General features: G+C 37.9%; 1 protein-coding gene across 1 annotated transcript; it reads right to left on the reverse strand.

The window, feature by feature from the left end:
- Nucleotides 1-595: 595 nt before the first annotated feature.
- On the reverse strand, nt 596-17,297 carry LOC104612209 (MLO-like protein 1). The gene is made up of 14 exons (XM_010279556.3): nt 16,860-17,297; nt 16,606-16,663; nt 16,221-16,450; nt 15,079-15,195; nt 14,936-14,996; nt 14,663-14,757; nt 13,637-13,711; nt 13,440-13,528; nt 13,205-13,254; nt 10,433-10,473; nt 1,523-1,732; nt 1,371-1,438; nt 1,134-1,194; nt 596-1,057 (listed from the first exon to the last, which is right to left on the reverse strand). The coding sequence occupies exons 1-14, from the start codon at nt 16,974-16,976 to the stop codon at nt 833-835; spliced, it is 1,497 nt and encodes a 498-aa protein (XP_010277858.1). The 5' UTR covers nt 16,977-17,297; the 3' UTR covers nt 596-832.
- Between the last annotated feature and the right edge of the window lie 1,173 nt (nt 17,298-18,470).

Below are 18,470 nucleotides of genomic sequence, written 5' to 3' on the forward strand. Positions count from 1 at the left end.
AGCTCGTCTTAATTAGTTAGGCTTAGCTGACCAACTCGTTACTCATCTGCTTACTGACTGGACTGTTGGAGTGCTCTTCCTCAGAAGTCAGAACCACATCAGGGCTTCTGATCTTCTATCAAGTAATCGCACCCAGCTCAGTCCATACAAATTCATCTGCTGCTCTTCTACCTCAGCACAGACAGCATCAATATCATATTTCAATTTGTGGATTTTTTATTGTCTGCCTGGGTACACATTTCCTTTGGTTTTGAAAATTGAATCCATATTTGCTTATATAGCAAGGACCAACATTGGGTTTTGAAATTGCATGCTTTCTGTTTCCTGATGAATTTGAATGAAAACCAGTTGATTGGTTATCAGTTATCAGTTTTATAGGAATCCGGATCTGCTCCTCACAGCCTGTCCTGGCCCCACATCGGGAACATCTCTCCCACTTATATTTATTTTCATGAGATGTTATCAATACACAGTGGGATGTGGCTGTGAGGTCGGTGTGAGGAGCAGATCCCGATTCGTTTTCCAGATGCCATAGTCGGGCCCAGCATGCATATTGTGCATCGTGATAATGAAAATTTATTTAAATCACGATATCTGAACTAGATAACACTACTGCAATCAGATATTTGCTTTCAATAGCTTAGATGTTCAAAATATGTTACATAAATCATTTGTATTTATGGAAGAAAATATATTATATAGAGAGAAGCTACAAGCTATGGGGCTTGTCTGAACTAAAGAACCCTCTATTTGACCTGAAAAACTACAGTAGATTGAGATTAGGGAACCAACTCTTGTGACATGTTCTGTGTCTGCTGCTGATGGGGCTGTTTCATTTGGGCCCTTCTGACTCTGAGATACTTGAGGACTCAATCACTGCCTTCCCTTCTTCCATTGCAGATTCTCTCTGCCTTACCTTCTCCCCCAACTGGATTCCCGCAATAGAGCCTTTAGCACCTGCTTTTGCACCCATTTTCTTTTTTGCATTACGAGCCCAGCCAACTAGGCCTTCTTGCACATGCTCATCAAATATACTCTTTTTAAATGAACTTCCCATCTTCAGGGGAAAAAAGTTGGTGTTAGTCTGGAACTTTCAGTCAAATAAGATGAATTTAAGTGCAACTGCAACTTACCTGAGTGACAATGGCATAAAGTGGCAGCGTGCTGTAACTGCATAATATCTGGATGAACACCCTAAAGAAAATAACGCAAAATGGCATCATAGCCAAATATATTAGACTCAGTGCATCCATGTATTCTAAATCAACCACTTCTAAAAAAATTATATAGATCCAGTGCCATTTATTCTCAACCATAGAGACCCACATGATTGGGTTAGAAATGCAAAGGAACAAAGGAGATAACTTTACCCTATAACCAGTCTCGGGATAATGTAGCAGACTTGTCCCATGATGCAGGAGTCAAAGCCATATTGAACCTACAATTGATGGAAGAATTAGTTTTTATACATCTCAAATTCACAATTAACAAAGATACCATGAAAGTTCTTAGAATTGCTTACCCATATCCAGAAGAAAAATGCAATCTCAAAGGCATTCTGGAAGAGAATTATATGAATTAAAAACAGAACAATCTGGGGCCGATGGAACCAGAAGTGATCATCTGATGGTTGAACAATCAATTCTCCTTCTACTGCTACATGTTTCTCAGCAACCTCATGTGCCAACTGGGCTATCACATGCTCCAGCTTCGTGCCCACAGCAAGTAAAAGCTGCAGAAACAGATCATAGAAATGCTAAGATTTTTAACCCATATTTTGGCATGCCTAAGCAAATTTACCAGCTAATCACATAAATGACAGGTTGATGCATTTTTGCATGATATACCATATATATAATGTATGAAATCATGCTCCAAAATACCTAATAAATTAAGAAAGAAGACAGTGAAACAAGTCTCTTTGCCTTTTTTTATCAATAACAGAATCAATTTCCTTATGGTTGCATTTGGAAACGATGCAAATAAGTGTGGATGCAAATATGTAGTGTGTAAAATGGTTCATATAAATTGCAAAGTTGGGTTAGTTTTGCACTGACAAATTTACCTTCTTACCAAACAGACTTTTAGCTGTAATGGATGCAAACATGAATCCCAATAAAGCATATGCCTTTTTTATCAAAAGCCCACTTGTATGCAAATTTACTTCTTTTTTATTGATGTAATTTTACATCTTATTATCAATGTAAATATGCATTGGAAAATGTGTTTTCTGTCATTTGTCAATGCATAAATGTTATGTTGCCAAACACAGGCAAAAGTGAACCAGAGTGCAAATTTACCCTGAAAGGAATAACTTGAGTACAAAGAAAGGGAAGGGATAAAAACTCCTAGCCCTCTCCCCAACAGAAAATAAACTTACAACACAGCCCAAAATAAATTATTCCTTCCCATCCATTGTTTAGCAAACGAATCAGCAAAGGCATTAACATCTCTTCTGATCCAATTACAAATCACCTCTACCCCTTGTAGCAATTTAACAGCTTTCCTCTTCTCATATATGTAACATCACCAACCATCCTCCTCTTTTTGGAGCCAGCTAATTACAAGCATGAAATCACCTTCAATTAACAACTTTTTGATATTCAGCTCTTTAGCCTTTTGAATCCCTTCCATAACAGCAATGAATTCAGCCCTTAACAAGTCCACAACTCCAATTAGACCCAAGTATAGTGTAATAATATTTTTGCCCTCATTCCTGAACACTCCACCTATGCCAAATGGACTTGGATTGCCTTCACTGCTACCGTCAAAGTTGAGCTTAATAAAACCTCTCTAGTGGGTGGAGACCAAAAAGGCCTGACCACTTCCTTATCTGGAGCAGTATCAGCTACCTCTTTCCACTTTCTCATCACCGCAATGCTGGGAGCATCCTTAAAAAGATTCAGTGACTTAACCCAGTGAACTATCTTAATGGTAATATCTTCGATGGTAGCTCATCTGCTTCGTTCTTTTTCAAGAAATATTCTTTGGTTCCTCTCCTCCCAAATTGTCCAACACACCACTGCCCTGGTGCATCTCCATAGCATTCTTCCCCTCTTCTTTGACCAGCTTAGGAGAGTAGAAGCAAATAGGCTTGGTACATTAGGTAGAGGATTCCACCTACACCCAAACAAATAGGCCCTAGAGCATTCTTCCCCTCTCCATAGCATTCTTAATAAGTGATAACAATTCTCACCATTAGCTTTGCAAAGGGAGCACTGGTGTGGGGATAGACACCAACTAGGTCTTTTTCTTTGCAGTAGCTCACAAGTATTAATTTTTTTCCAAATACATTTCCCAATACAGACCACCCACCCTTGACAGAATAGGACTACTCCAAATCTCCCTAGAGGGAAAGGAAGACCTCTGGCTTTAGCTCAGTTGAATAAGGGCTAAGAAAAAAGAGACACAAGAGAAGCGGTCCAAATTCTCCTATCCCTTTTACCAACTTCCAGACACACCCCTTCCAAGTTTTGCAGCAAGATAACGACATTATTCATTTCAAAGCCATCAAGCCCTCTTCTGAAACTCAAATCCCAACTAAACCCAACATTTTGATTAGACGGAGTCAAAGCAAAAAAGGGTTCCTCCCTACGGTTGGAAAGGACATAAAGAGAAGGGAATTGTGTCCTTAGTGATTCACTGCCCACCCAAACATGCTCCCAGAAGTTAAACTAAGGATTGTTGCAAGTTGCTACCATTTGCAAACATTTGACGTACCACCAAGAATAGTTTCTGGTGATCTCTTCAATCCTTGCTCCCTTCACCCCTTCTTTAGATCCATTTTTCAGTACCTTTGTTGAGATCTTGAAACCTTGGACCCCCTCCCCAAACGGTTGAAAATGCAATCTCCTCACCCCAACTTATTCAGTAATTTTTCACTGCCCACAGGTCAAAGAACATTATGCATATGTAAGAGTTAAACAACCCCACCAAAAAAGATAGTATACGGAACAGAACAGAAGTCCCCTTGGTAGGTTCCCTATCCTACAAAGTTTCTAAATCTGCAGTTTAGAGATGTCATTCAGTATACACAAGATGCAAAATATGGGTTAGATATCAAAATCCTGGAACAAAAAGCCTCCTTTCCAAGCACAAATTTGACGTGAAAATAGAATCACCCAAGGGAATCACTTAGTATGTGAAAAATGATCTTAGGCTCTGATGCAATGACTCTCACTCTCTACTGCAGTTAGGACTCTTGGCAGATGGAATTGCTGTCAGATGGGAGTACAAAATGAAATATTGCATTATCTCATTTTGTTCTAGAATCATCAATAATGGAAATTGTCCCCTTCACCTAAAGGCCATTAAAGGGACTGAGAAAAGAACAAAAGATCATGCAAATGGAATGATTTGAGAAGCCTGGGTTAATACCATCACCAGTTAGACTAATAAAGCAAGGAGGCCAAATGAAACGAAGGCACCAAATCATGGAGTATAGATTCTATTTGAAATGGTAGGTTCTAGGCTAATGTGGCCACAAAAAGTGTGGTGCATTCAAGGCTACTGGGCCCAATGTGATGTGTTTGAAATGAAAGGTTTTGGAACTTATCACACATTCTAATTTAATAAAAAAAGATGGAAGGTGTTACCATGGAGGTGATTTGGGCTATTTGCAATTCAAAACATTGCAAATCACTCTTCTTCTGTGGCTTTGAGGGTTGTTCTTAGAATGTAGAGTCTCCTATATTATTTGTTAACGGATTCCATTGTATAGCTTCAGCATAATTTAATAAAATACAAGTGAGAGGAAGAGGAAGCAGCAGGGGGAAACAGAGGACAGTAGTTTGCAAAATAAGGTTTATAATAGGAGGATCTCAGGGTTAGGCCAGGAGACGGGTGAGGCAGAAGGAGCTGTTAGCAGAGACAGGGTTTGAAACTGTAGGTTCAGGAGAGGCGGTTGGAGAAAAGGAAGCAGAGGGGGAACCTGAGAAAGGAAGGGATGAGGTAATAGAAAAAAGGAAGTTGGAGCTGAGTAAGATAGTTGACCGAGAGGTTATAGTAGGGAAATCTCTAGAGCTCTTTTTCTTGGGGGGGAACGTTTCGCCAGAATTGCTTTTGAACAATTTGAACAAAAAAAAATAAAAAAGGAGGGAGAAGCAAAAAATGAGAAGAAAGAAAAAAAGAAAAAAGCTGGAATGAAGAGGGGGGGAGGAGGACCAAGCCACAGCAGAAGAGTGATTGCAATGTTTGGAATCACAGCTAGGGCTGTTCATAACAAGACCCAAACCGATCAACCCGGTCCGATCCAACCCGAGTTGGCCGGTTTTTCTTCATCACTGGTCGGTTTCGGGTTACAAAAAAACATAAACCGGTTTTTCTTCATCACCAACCCGAACCGACTTAGATATATATATATATATATATTCAGTTTTACTATATATATTTCAGATATATATTTGTGGATATAATATATATATATATTTCAGCTTTATTTCAGAAATATACATATTATATATAAAATATCAGTTTTAATCCATCAAATCATTTTTAATTTCCAGGCATCCAGCCTTTGCTTTCTTAGACTTGAATCCTTTACCGTTCACACTGAGAGAATCATTCACAAAACCGACCCAAACCGATTCAAACCGACCAGGTCGGTTTTACTTAGTACTGGGTCGGTTTCGGTTTCATTTCTAGGTAAACCGACCAGGTCGGGTCGGTTGGAAAAACGCTAGTAAACCGACCCAACCCGACCCATGAACAGCCCTAATCACAGCCAAGTCGAGAGGGAGGGGGGGTCCAAGCCACAGTGGAAGAGTTCTATTTACAATGTTTTGAATTGTAGCTGGGGGGGAGGGGGAGGAGGTCCAAGTCAAAGCAAAAGAGTGATTGCAACGTTTTGAAATGAAGCCAAGTCAAGAGGGGGGAGGAGGACCAAGCCACAGTAGAAGAGTGATTATAGTGTTTTGAAATGTAACCAAGTCAAGAGGGGGCAGAGGGAAGGAGGACCAAGTCTAGGCAGAAGGGTGATTGCAGTGTTTCGAAATGTAGCCAAGTTGAGAGGAGGGATGAGGATGAATCTGATGAGTTGGAATGTTAGGGGGTTAAGGGAGAGAAATCGGTGGTATGGGAGAAGGATTGAGTTGAGCAAGATGATCTGTTTGAAGAAGATGGTTAAGATGCTGTGTTCGGGGGCTTCACTTTGTACCCTCATATTTTTGTGCTCTTGATCTTGTTTTTGCTGTATGTTGGACAGGTGTTATCTTAACACCTAGAAGGTGCTTATATTTGACCTGGTCTTTTATTTTTAATAAAATTTTCTTTTTAACTTTCAAAAAAAATAATTTAATAAAACACCTTAAAAAATGCAGAAAACCTAAAAGTCAAATCATGGGCATTTAAGTTGAGTTATCAATTGAGAACAAAATAGTAAAAGAGAAGTATTGGGGATAGGGCATAGAAATCTGGAATTCTATGGCCACATTGAAGGGAAAGCAACTCAAAATTCTTCCCTGCATCTATCCTGTGGAGGAGACAAAGGAATGAGACCTTCAGGCTCTTCGGAAAAGATGGGACTTGGTTTAAAGATGAGGATGTTGAAGGAGGCACTAAGAATCATTTTAACATCCTTTTCTCTCTAGCAAAGCAACTCAAAATTCTTCCCTGCATCCATCTTGTGGAGGAGACAAAGGAATGAGATCTTCAACTCTTCAGCAAAGATGGGATTTGGTTTAAAGATGAGCATGCTAAAGGGGGCTTTTTTTTTGTTTTTGATCAATAACCACAGATTTTTTTTTATTGGAAACGGTAACATCATTAAATAACTTTCCAGATTTAAGTACAGCTGTCAACCCCTAAGTAGGTGTTGAGCCCCATTTATCTTTCTTACAAAACTGCCCAGAACATACTCTCCCTCACAGTCCCTTGTTTAGCCAACGTGTCAGCTAAACAATTAGCTGATCTCCTTGTCCATTTGAAGCATGCACCGATCTCCCTTGTGTATTGTGGATTTCCCTTATGGGTTGTCTATAAATTCAGGCTCCCAACTTACCAGATTGTAGCCAGTCGATCAACAATTTAGAGTCTCCCTCAATCTCAATTTGGTGTAACCCCAACTGTTTTGCATATCTTACACCTTGAAGCAAGGCCATCACCTCCGCTCTCAATGAGTCCCCCACTCCTATTGGTCCTGAAAACAAAGCCACAATTCTGCCATTTTCATCTCTGAAAGTTCCTCCTATACCTGAAGGGCCCGGGTTACCTCTTGAACTCCCATCAAAAATCAATTTCTCTTTGTTGTGTTGGTGGGGACCACAATTCTTGCACAATAGGTTTCATGGAAGTTGTAGAAGCTACCACTTCCCAATTCCTGTAAATGTCTTCAGCTGAGAAGTCTTTAAACAAATCCAAAGTTTTCAACCGATGAATAGTCATAATAATTATCCTTTCTACAATTGCCTCCTTGGACTTCTCCATGCCTTTAAAGATTCTATTATTCCTTTCTTCCCAAACTGACCATAAGATAGTTGCTCGTGGCTCTCCACATTAATCTTCCACGCCTCTTTGGTTGCCTGAAAAAGCTTGGGTCAAAAAGGCTTGCCACATCTGGGGGAGGTGTCCACCTACAACCAAAGATAGAAGAGAACCAAGTCCAAATAAAGCATACAAATGGACAAGAAATCAATAGGTGTGTGATCGTCTCACCAGATCCCAAGCAGAGGCTACAAACATGGGGTGATAGGCAAACATTTGGCCTTTTTCTTTGCAACAAATCTAGAGTATTGATTTTTTGGATAACCACCTCCCAACAAAAAGCCTGAACTTTTAGGGGTACAGGCTGACACCAAATCTCCTTTGAAGGAAAGCTCCTTACAGGGTTTGGTGATTGAATGAGGATATCAAAAAAGGAAGAGCAAGTGAACACACCAGAAGGGGAAGGTTTCCAAATTCTACTATCCACACAAGATTGATCTAGGTAAGTTGACCCTAGAAGTTTAATTAATTCATCAACCATTGTCATTTCCGACTCCCTTAGGCCTCTCCTCAAACCCAAGTCCCAAGAGTTATCAGTAAAGGCCGAAGAGATCACTTTTCTTTTATTTTCAGATAGTGAATAAATAAAAGGGAACCTTTCATTAAGGGGAGTGTCTCCAACCCAAGCATCTTCCCAAAATAAGACCTTATTTCCTGCACAAGCATCAAATTTGACATAAGGAAGGAATGAAGGTAAAATACCATGAATAGATTTCCAGGGAGAGCACCGGGAAAACCTTGGGTCAACTCCTGCATCCCAACCATTGTTTGCCAATCCATGAATGCTAATAATCACTCTATGCCAAAGTCTATCCTGTTCCAAAGGCAATCTCCACAACCATTTCCCCAATAATGCTGTATTTCTTAGCCTAAGATTTCCTGTTCCTAGTCCCCCTTCATCTCTACTTCTAAAAACCACCTCCCACTTCACTAGGTGGTCTCTTTTGGTGTCTCCTGATTCCCAAAGGAAGTCCCTCATAATCTTCTCTACCTGGTTTGCTACTTTCACCGGTATCCTAAAGGTAGATAGGAAATCCACTGGTAAGTTAGCCAACATCGACTTTATCAAGGTTATCCTACCTCCCAAACAAATGTAATTTCTCTTCCAATTCGCAAGTCTCTTTGTAAATCTCTCAATCACTGGGTACCACAGATTTCATTAATAATGGAATAAAGGGGGCATGCTAAAGGGGGCATTAAGAATCACTTTATCCTTTTCTCTCTAGCAAACCTACGCATAGTGATCAAATCTTGGATTTTGTCCACTCCAAACTTTTGGAGGAGAAAAGGAGTCACATTCCACATAGAAGCCAATGGAATGTGCAATCTTTCTCCACAATTCCGACATAATTGTAGTGATTTACAGCTTCCCTTGATTCTTGTATTCTCTCTCAATTCTTCTTGTTTTGATTCTGTATTTGGGCTGCTTCTCCCTTGGTCTTCTTTCTTGCTCCTCTTTTTTCTCTTTCCTCACCTCTTTGTTCTCCTTTTATCATGGAATATTCTGTTGTCCCTCTCTTCCTAAATTGACCAAAACCCAGTTACACAATGTTAGGGGCACTAATTGGTCTAATGGTAAAACCTCAGGCTGACAACCATTGGAATGTGAGCTTGAGTTAGGCAGCAGCCACTTCGTACAAAAAATATCAAAGCTTAGGTCTGTATCCTTTTACCAAAAAAGGTCCATACCCAGTCCACCACCCACAAAGTCAGAAGACCCCAGATAGCTGGACCAACATCAGATAATGGCTTTTTTTATTAGGTTACCCTGCTGTTAGATATCTAAAGGTGAAAAGCAGAAGTGGGCATTCCTCCAAAATGTAAAGTTACACAGTAAATTCCTAAATCTGGTTAATGGTTTTTATTCTTTTTATCGATTTTGGAGAATGGTGTTCTTATAATAAAAATATCCCGGTAAAAGGCTAAGGCAGTAGCAGGAAGGCAGACAGGAAAGGGAAATTAAATAACTAATGATCCCAATGATGTTCTTGAATGCTATGCTACCAAAGGCAGATGCATGTGTGGTGTACAAGGAAGAGCAAAGCAAGAAACTAGTTGCTAGAATTGGTGCAAATGAATCTTATGAATAAGACTAATAAATGTCCATAATTTGGTTTGTGCAGGTTCAAATTCAGTTAGAAATTAAAAGGGAAAAGCCATGAAATTCATGCATGCGTGCAGACAAAACCTATTGGATTCTAGCCACAATAACAAGAAAAAATGCAAAATTTTTTGACTACCAGAATCAAATGTAACTTAACAGTTTATTCATGGGATGACAATTTTTCTGTTTTGATATAATGAGGTTCTAGTGAGGTGCTGGTTTTTCTTTGTTGCTGTTCTCTGAGGTTATACATGCATGTTGCATCTATGTTTTGAGGAATGCTTTTCATCTTTTAATATAATATCTCTTATCATTTTGTCAAGAAAAAAAAAAGTTATTCATGCAGAATTTCAGATTAAGCACTGATATGAATTTAATTTGCATGCATAAGGGGTTTTTGTGGAGTACAGTTCCCTATGCAATTTGTTGGGGGTTGTGGAAGGAATGGATGAATTTTTGAAGGGAAGAGGTGGGGTCTGGACAAGGTGGTCCAACAAGTTTACTTCTATTAACTCCTGGTTATCTGTCATGGTCTCTTCAGAAGAATTCCTTACTGTCAGTTTTTTGACAATAGCAATCTTTTCGGCTAGTCAGATAAGTTTTCAGTTTTTATACTTTTTTTTTAGCATCTTATGTTTGGTAAAGCTCATTTTTGGGGGCCTCACTTGAAATCCGATCTATAGTTCCTGGTTGTACATGCTGCATATATGATATACTTGTAATTTGAGCTCACAGTATAGTGATAATATAAAATATTACTTTATATTCTCTCAAAAAAATCAGCATGCATAAAGGGGTACTACAAGTATAAGATAAACTAGAAAAAGGGGTTATGCCATGTCCACTTACAATAAATGGAATGAATGCTATCCAAAAGTATGTATGCCAACCTGCACATGTGAATAAGAATACAGCATCCTTTAGAAGCTATTATCTTCAGCAAGTGATCAGGAACAGAAGCAGCAGTTCATAGCATGAGTTCAAAAGCAGGTTCATGAAATTATAACACAGCATATTTGAAGTAACTGATACTCCCTTGACAATAAAATTAGATATGAAAGGCAAAAGGAGGAGGGTGTTGATCCTGTATCCAACTTCCGAAATATATCTACAGATGCCACAAAGAAAAATGACAGCAAGGAAGAAGAGGCTAAAAGATATTCAAGGAAGAAGAAAAACCGTCTATTAAGCATTCTATTGGGTGTTTGAAACCCAAAAAGAGGTGGCTGGAGCTAACTTGGCTCAGATAAAGGTGTGGTGTGAGATATGGCTCTCGTTGATGACAAAGTTTGCTCCAATAAAAATGCTTTCCTTCTGGATGGTTCTGACTCAGCAAAGTTAGACGGCATTAATACCAAGAAGGTTAATTACTTGATTATTCAACTAGTTGTTTAGAAGGGGAAGATGATGTTTAGGGAGTTCCTGGGACAGTGCATATTAGCCCAGAGGCTTTTGTAAAATTTCTGATGGAATATGCTGGGGGTCGATTTGGGTAGAAGAAGGTGCAATGGGAAGGAGTTCCTTTTGGAACCTGAAGTTAGCAAGATGATAATTCCATTGTCCAGTAAGAATAATTCTGCTTTCAGATGAACCATGAGACAGCAGAACTGAAGGTTGGTTCATATATCAAAAGTCTTTTCCCATCTAAAAGGTGGTATTTTAGGGGTTGGTCCTAATAAATTTAGGAGGTCAACAAAAGGAAGGCTAGAAAGGATTTATCACACTGGAAAAGATTCAGGGAACATGTTTAAAGAGCTGATGATTTCTTCTAAGAATAATAATTTAGATATTAATACTGGTTGCAAATCAATTCTGGTGAAGAGTAATAAGAGAGATGGTTTTACAGAATGATATTAATATTAGGCAAAAAATGGTTATGCCTGCTTCTGCTGGTCTTTCAGATCCTTCTAGGGAGAATATCAAGAGCTCAGTATTGGTAAAGGATTCTCAGAAGTCCAAGTAATAGAACACGGCCAATTGCAGAAAATCGGATGAGTCATTGGCAGGTTCTGATGATGAAAATGAAAATCAATTAGAGGGAATAGCATAGGAAGTGGCAGGAGAAGATGTTGTCCTAGTGGATGAAGTTTACAAGGTTAATGAGATGGTAGATTTTAATAATGTGATAAATAAAGAAGTTGAGATAGGCAAAAAATTATGTTTGTTCTCCTTGGGAGGGGAAGAACATGATAGAAAAAGTGCTTAGGGAATTAGAAGAGAGGAAAAGGAGTAAAAGTTCTAAATTTGCTCCTACAAATTCCTTTATGTAGCCCAAAATTAAGTTTCACTGGGTTGTTTGAGGTTTTCGAAGGGGGGGTGAAAGAGCATGCAGTTGGGAGTTTGTAAGAGTTCATGAGGATTTGTTTTGTTTGGATGTTTCCGAAATTGATATTTGAAACTTGAAAGAGGAATATGATATTGCGAGATTTTCAGGTTCAATATAATTTTTTGAAGTAGTGTGCAATGTCTGGTTTGGAGAGTCGTGTTACAAAGTTTTTTTGGTTTAGCTAAGAGGTTGATCAGGGGAGGAGATTTGATGTCTATTATTTTCTTACTATTATCTCGGTGGGTATTGGGCATTTTGTTGGTAGGGGCAAGGTTCAAAGTATTGATATGATACACCACGCATCGGGCATATTGTATCATATCTTTTGATCAATGGCATGCCTATTTTAATAAGTAAATAACATAAAAATGTCCCCCTGTGAAATTTTGAAAAAAAAAGAAGCACAAGGTTCAAAGTATTGGTACACTCGTACACCCCTGTATCAAAGTGTATCAATACTTTGAACCATGGGTGGGGTAGCTTTTTCTTGTCTATATCTCTCTTTCAACTTGGTGATCTCTTGCAACCTTAAATGTACTTTTTATATCTTATTTTCTCTTAATGGATCTTCATTACTATAAAAAAATTCAAGTTATAAAATTGTAGAATTTATGCCACTTCCCCCATTCGAGTTGAGAAACAAAATCAACTGCAATCCACATCCAAGAGTATCTACACATTTTATTAGATTAGACCAATGTTTTTCAATCCATGGTTGAACTGGCTGACCTATGACCTGGTCACATCATGTTTCCCAGTCTCTTTCACCCTATTACCATTTTCTGGCAAAAACAAACATTGACTTGGTGACCTGGCCAGTTGAATTGCTTACCCGTTTGACCAAGTCAGCAAGTCATGAGTTAGACATTAATTTTTTATTCTGTTTTTTGGTATTTCTAGCCATTTTCATCACTAATAGTAATATTTATCACACTTAATTTTGTTCTATATGATAAATATATAATATTAGAGATATGCCCAACTTTTTTTTGTGAATTTCTGTAATTTTCTTTTTCTATACATTTTTATCTATTACCTGCTTTATGGCATTATGGGCTGACCCATTTGACCCAGACTATTGAACCGTTGACACAAAGCCAAAAATGGTTCTGTTCCTGGGTTGTTTTTTAAAACACTGTATTAGACATTGGACTACAAAGAATCTCCATGAAAGTTGTCATAGGAGCTCAAAAGGTATTAAATGAAAAAAAAGGATAAAAAGGGAAATACAATTGACTGTATACTGCATATGAAAAATTGGAATTGCCATCACGAACTTAAAGAGTGTATCTTACCATCAACATTCAGCAATAAAAAAATGACCACAAATAACCAAAGATACCAACTGCAGTGAAATAAATGAGAATGGTTAGAACTATATAAGCAAACAAGAAAATGAAGGGGTTTTGAGCCAGGGAAGAACTTTCACCTAAAGATTTAAAAGAAAATTTTAATATGCAAATTAACAAATACAACTATAACTGCAATTTCAGCCTTTAGCAAATCATCCCAGTCCAAGATATCAGTTACCTTATGCCAACAACTCTTTTAAAATCAGCTTCAAGGGCACGAATCATGTACTTGTGAAAATTAAACCGTGGGTTCCCCCTGCAATGAGTCTGAAACAGAAATAATTCAAATTAGAAAGGGGGAAATGAAAAAGTATTTTTTTTCTAAAAAGAAATAAAATCTTGATATTTAACCATCACATGGAACTTAGAGCCTACCATAATGAAACCCAACCGCAGTGTGATGTAATCTGATTTGGTCACCGATCCATAAAATTGCTTGAAAAAAGAATGCTGAATGAAGCACAGTAAACATTGCATTCAAACAATGGTTAATTGCCCATTAGATATAATAGATATTATAAGTAAAGTCCATAATAACATATTCTCAAGACAAATTCAGAAATTACACAAGGTAGGATCAAGAAGAACCTGCAAATGTAATGATATCAATGACAAGATATGTGACCCATAACTTAATTATAGGTATCAGAAAACTTGGATAAAACACTTGCCACTCCATGGATTCTAACACTCCATGGATTTGGATGTAAATAATCTGGAACCCCACTTCCCTTTTTTTTTTTTTGGTTTTACATTGCATATAACAGAAAGGAACTAAAACATCTTTGGATTGAACATTCCAAATGAAGATAGACTAGATGAAATTTCTTTATGCTCTTGCAACTACATGCACTACTAATCTACAATCATTAGATCTGCTTCTTTTCATGATGACCTATATAACAGTGAAGAATGCTTTAATCCAACTTTGGAGCTATCAACATTCAAATATTGATATTCATGTCCAGATTCCAGAAGTTCAAGTTGGCTTTTCCATGTTTTATTTTGCTCCGTTATACCATAATCTAACATGCACTCTTGTTATAGATTAAAACAAAATTACCAGTGATAATCTAAAGTGCATAGAACAAATAAATTTTTGTACTGCATACCATATGATGAGGAACATCCCAATCAAGTTTCTTAAGCTACTAGGGCTAGATGAACCCAGCCCTAAAGTTGGGCTAGACTAGCAAGAGTTGGTCATATTTTCCACCCATCACTAGCAGGGAACCACACAGTTAGATGAATATTTACAATGAATTGCACAAATCAGTACACATTCATGTATAATAAGAAAGTAGGAAGCTCTAGGATAAGAATTAACTTTTGGGTTCATTTGAAGCTTCAATTTGATAAAATGTGTCAACATCTTTTATCATAAATAACATGGTAACTTACCACCCAACCTAGAAAAGCTGAGTCTTTTCCAATACCCTGAAAATGATCCTTGATGAACGCGTGTTCATGGACATGAGTGACCTTTGACTTCACAACTGCACTAAGTACTGGTTCATATTAGAGGAGTGCAAAACCATGTGTTTCTTTCCATGATTCTTAGCAGTATATGATAAATGGTTAGTGTCAACTGAAAATGCTCTATGGAGGAGAAAAGTGGAGGAAAAGAATAAAGAAAACATAAGATAAAATCTAGTTTTGACCATTAAGCATTACCCTCATCTTCATGAGACTTATCGTTTGAAATAGAGTCCTCCCAATGTTTCCATTGGCGTATCTGTACCACAGATGAGAAATCAATATCCAACAATGAAGAACATGAACAAAAAAGAAAAACAGAGTACTCTAAACTTGATTACCTTTGCTCCTCCAAAAACAATGGTAAGAGCACAGAAAGTCACGTGGACAATTGCTAATACAAAGATAAAGATGTGAAGATGATGCAATGCAGTGATAGATAAAAGTGGGACCTCACCCTGAAAAGAAAATGAGAAGATAATCAGACATCCAAGTTCTGAAAGTAAATCAATTTTACACAAAATCTTCAGTTATATACCTATAATATAGGAAACACTATTTGAAAAGCAGACAAGAAATCAAAAATTCAAAGCAAAGTCATGTAAGAGAATGTATACATGTTCTATCCATCGAAAGAAAGGAAAAGATAAACTCTCACACCTCATTTGCACCGTACACAACAAAGAGGGGAAATGAACAACTGTCTCTTTACACATATCAAGGCAGATATTTGGTGTTAGTTTCTTAGTTGACTATCTGCATTTCAATCTTCCATATGAAATTTATGATTTGCTAGCTCCATGATATAAAAGCAACCTGAGCAGCCTTGCAGTGCTCATCTTGTGAATCATACTATAATTTTTCAAAGACAAATTCTCAAGTTTTCCTTGATTGACTGGACATGTTGAAGGTTGAACCGTTCCTTTGGTTCTGACATAATAAGGGGTTTTGATGAAAAGTTTCATTTGAATGTTAGCTATGATTGTTAAAACACTGTGTGGCTATGTGAAAAAACAATCACAAAGAGAAAGCATAAAGGCCTCAACAACATTTTTGGGGAAAAGACAAGGAAAATCAAAACATATGCACACCAGACAAGCATCAAAAAATGTATTCACTAAGGAGGGAAAAGGCATATCATGACTGGCACCATAGGGAAAAAATATGGATGGCATTCTCGCAATGAGGACTGCAAGTGTGGAATTAGATTAACAGTTCAACCATATTGGCTTCTAAAATCACAGGTCAAGGGGAATTTAATTGACTGCTCTTAGAGAATTTCCAACAGAACAGGCACAGAATTCTAAACATTTCTCCCCTTTCTGCCCCCACCCTTCTCGAATGTCTTACAATCAAGTATGCATAGGAATGGAACTGTGATGGCTGACATGAGTATAGATTTTTCTTCTTCGCAAATTTCATTAGTAGCTTCAAGGCAAGAATACTGAGCTTGAATGACATTAAGAATCTGTTATTGTTTTACCTTCTTCGTGCAGTAATCGGAATTGGATCCTTCGGCGAGGAGGCGCCTGCCAGTCCCGGAGACAAAGGGCAGGAAGAAACTTTGATAATGTGCGGTGGATGACGTTTTACTGTCACTCGTCAGCTTACATGGAAGCATATGGTGAGCTAAACTTTCGGAGATGCAGAATTTAGAAATTCTATCTTGAAAAACCGTCAGCAGAAGAGATATGAACCCCAAAAGCATCAGTTCTGCAACCACACCAAACCCATGATTTGATAAAGCTAAAATTCCAGATTTTCCTCTGATGGGTATTTTGTTTGTCAAGTTCTTTTTAGTGGTCCATGCTTCGAGTCTTTACATCTGAGTTATCATTATATTGCAGAGAGAGACGAAGAGCTATTACCTTCTTTTACTTTCTGCAAGGCTTCAAAGAGAGGTTTCTGGTTCTTCTTCTTCAAGTACTGCAAAAGGAAAGGAAAAGGAGAGCAAATGAGCTTCAGGCTTGAAACTGAGCTGACACAAATGGGGTTGTGTTTGTTTGCATTTCAAGTCATTATTATCCCTTCCCCAGCAGAAATAACATTAAAAAGGACAGAAACCAGAGTCTCTGAGACAGAATCGAAATAGGGAAGCGCGAGAGCTTTGTTGGGGCTTTGCCTTTCCAGTGAAGTGAAGGATCCGCTCGACGGCAAGAGAAATGGCGACGATAATAGTACAAACACAAGCGACAACCCACGTTGGCGTGAACTCCAACGTCGTCCCTCCTCCCGCCATGATTTCTTCCTCTCTCTCTTTCCTTCACTTTGTGAGATTGTTCCCTCTTATTCCAATCTATCTAATATATTATACTATATATAATGGGCATTCAATTGCTTCTGCAGAAGGCAGAAGTATTGCTTGAGCGGTTGAGACTTGATATATTAGAAAAAAAAAAGAAGGAAAATGTGCTGGTTACTGGGGTGGGTATGTTTGAAACTGAAGAATTTGGAGACTTGAGAGATTAGTAGATAAATATAACGGGAGGACTACTGAAGGAGCAGACGCGCAGACTGGGAGAGAGAGAGAGAGAGAGAGAAGGAGTCAAAGAGGATTTTAAGCCTTGATTGGAGGTGGTGTTTGGAATAGCTCCGTTGTGTTTCTTTGTTTACTTGAAATAAGTAAAAAAAAAAATCCAGCTAGGCGTTTTCTTGGCTTTAGCTCATGCAAGTCCTGTTTGGCTGGACAAATTAAAGAACAAGTGTTTGTACTACCATTTATAGAAGAATTCTATAAAATTAGAAATAGAGGGCATTGGGGAAGCTTCAAAAAGTTGTCTCCCCCAATTGCTGGGGGGGCGTTTCCACTTCATTTCCCATGCATTGTTTATTGGCGCCAGTGGCATGCATGTATTTAAAACAATAAATAGATTGTGTATGTATTGAACCATAGGAGTGAGCAAAAAGGGGTAGGTTCTACCCATAATGGAATGGAACCGATTTCAAATTGGTTTTAGGGTTTAAGGTTTATCTTATTCAAATCGATCCAAAGAATCAATCTTGGTTGAACTTATCTTGAAACTGAATTTGTCCTGAAAAAAAAAATCTAAAATACTTTAAGGATGTAAAGATGTGAATACAAGTACTTATTGTTACAAAAAGATTGTGATCTCACCTAACCATTAATTAAGTCAACTAAGTGATTTTATCATTTTTCTTTAGTATAATTAAAATGTTGTATAATAAGTAATGTAAAGGTTAATATTTACAAAATTGAAATTATGATGATAAGTTGGGGTAAAGAAAGAATAGGTTGTATGGGTAGATCCTAGAACAGACTGCCAAAGCTAAAATCAACCTTGGAATTGACCCCTTCAAGGTAGGCTCCAGGCTCTGCATTAGAACTGAATCGACCCAATTCATGCTCTATGATAATTTTTCATTAAGAAAAAGGCACAACCAGTCTTTGACTTTGAAATAGAGACATGGGATCAAATCCTCTTGCCACTAGGGGTTGAGGAGTTATGGATTTACCCACCTTTGTAGCAAAAATAAAAAACAAAGGCTATGCCAATCCACTTGGGATTTACTACTTGCATCATTGTCATGAGTGAACATGCTAGTGGTTTGTACACATGGAGCCCACATGTTAAGGAAAGGAAATTTGGTGTACTGAATTTTGATAGGTTATGTAGATCTAGACTCATGACAAACAAACACTAAGGCTCCGTTTGGTTTGTGGGAAGATTTGGGTGGGATGGGAAAGTATAAAAATTTAATTTTACATTGTTTG

The sequence above is a fragment of the Nelumbo nucifera genome, chromosome 1, assembly GCF_055504915.1.
Source record: "Nelumbo nucifera cultivar China Antique chromosome 1, China Antique-T2T, whole genome shotgun sequence".
Taxonomy (NCBI): Eukaryota; Viridiplantae; Streptophyta; class Magnoliopsida; order Proteales; family Nelumbonaceae; genus Nelumbo; species Nelumbo nucifera.

Excerpts from the sequence above, each read along its gene's own strand:
- LOC104612209 (XM_010279556.3), bottom strand. The coding sequence starts at position 16,976 with ATGGCGGGAGGAGGGACGACGTTGGAGTTCACGCCAACGTGGGTTGTC. Across the intron at positions 16,664-16,859 it reads TCCTTCACTTCACTGGAAAG|TACTTGAAGAAGAAGAACCA; the intron begins GCAAAGCCCCAA and ends TTCCTTTTGCAG. Across the intron at positions 16,451-16,605 it reads CTTGCAGAAAGTAAAAGAAG|AACTGATGCTTTTGGGGTTC; the intron begins GTAATAGCTCTT and ends GTGTGGTTGCAG.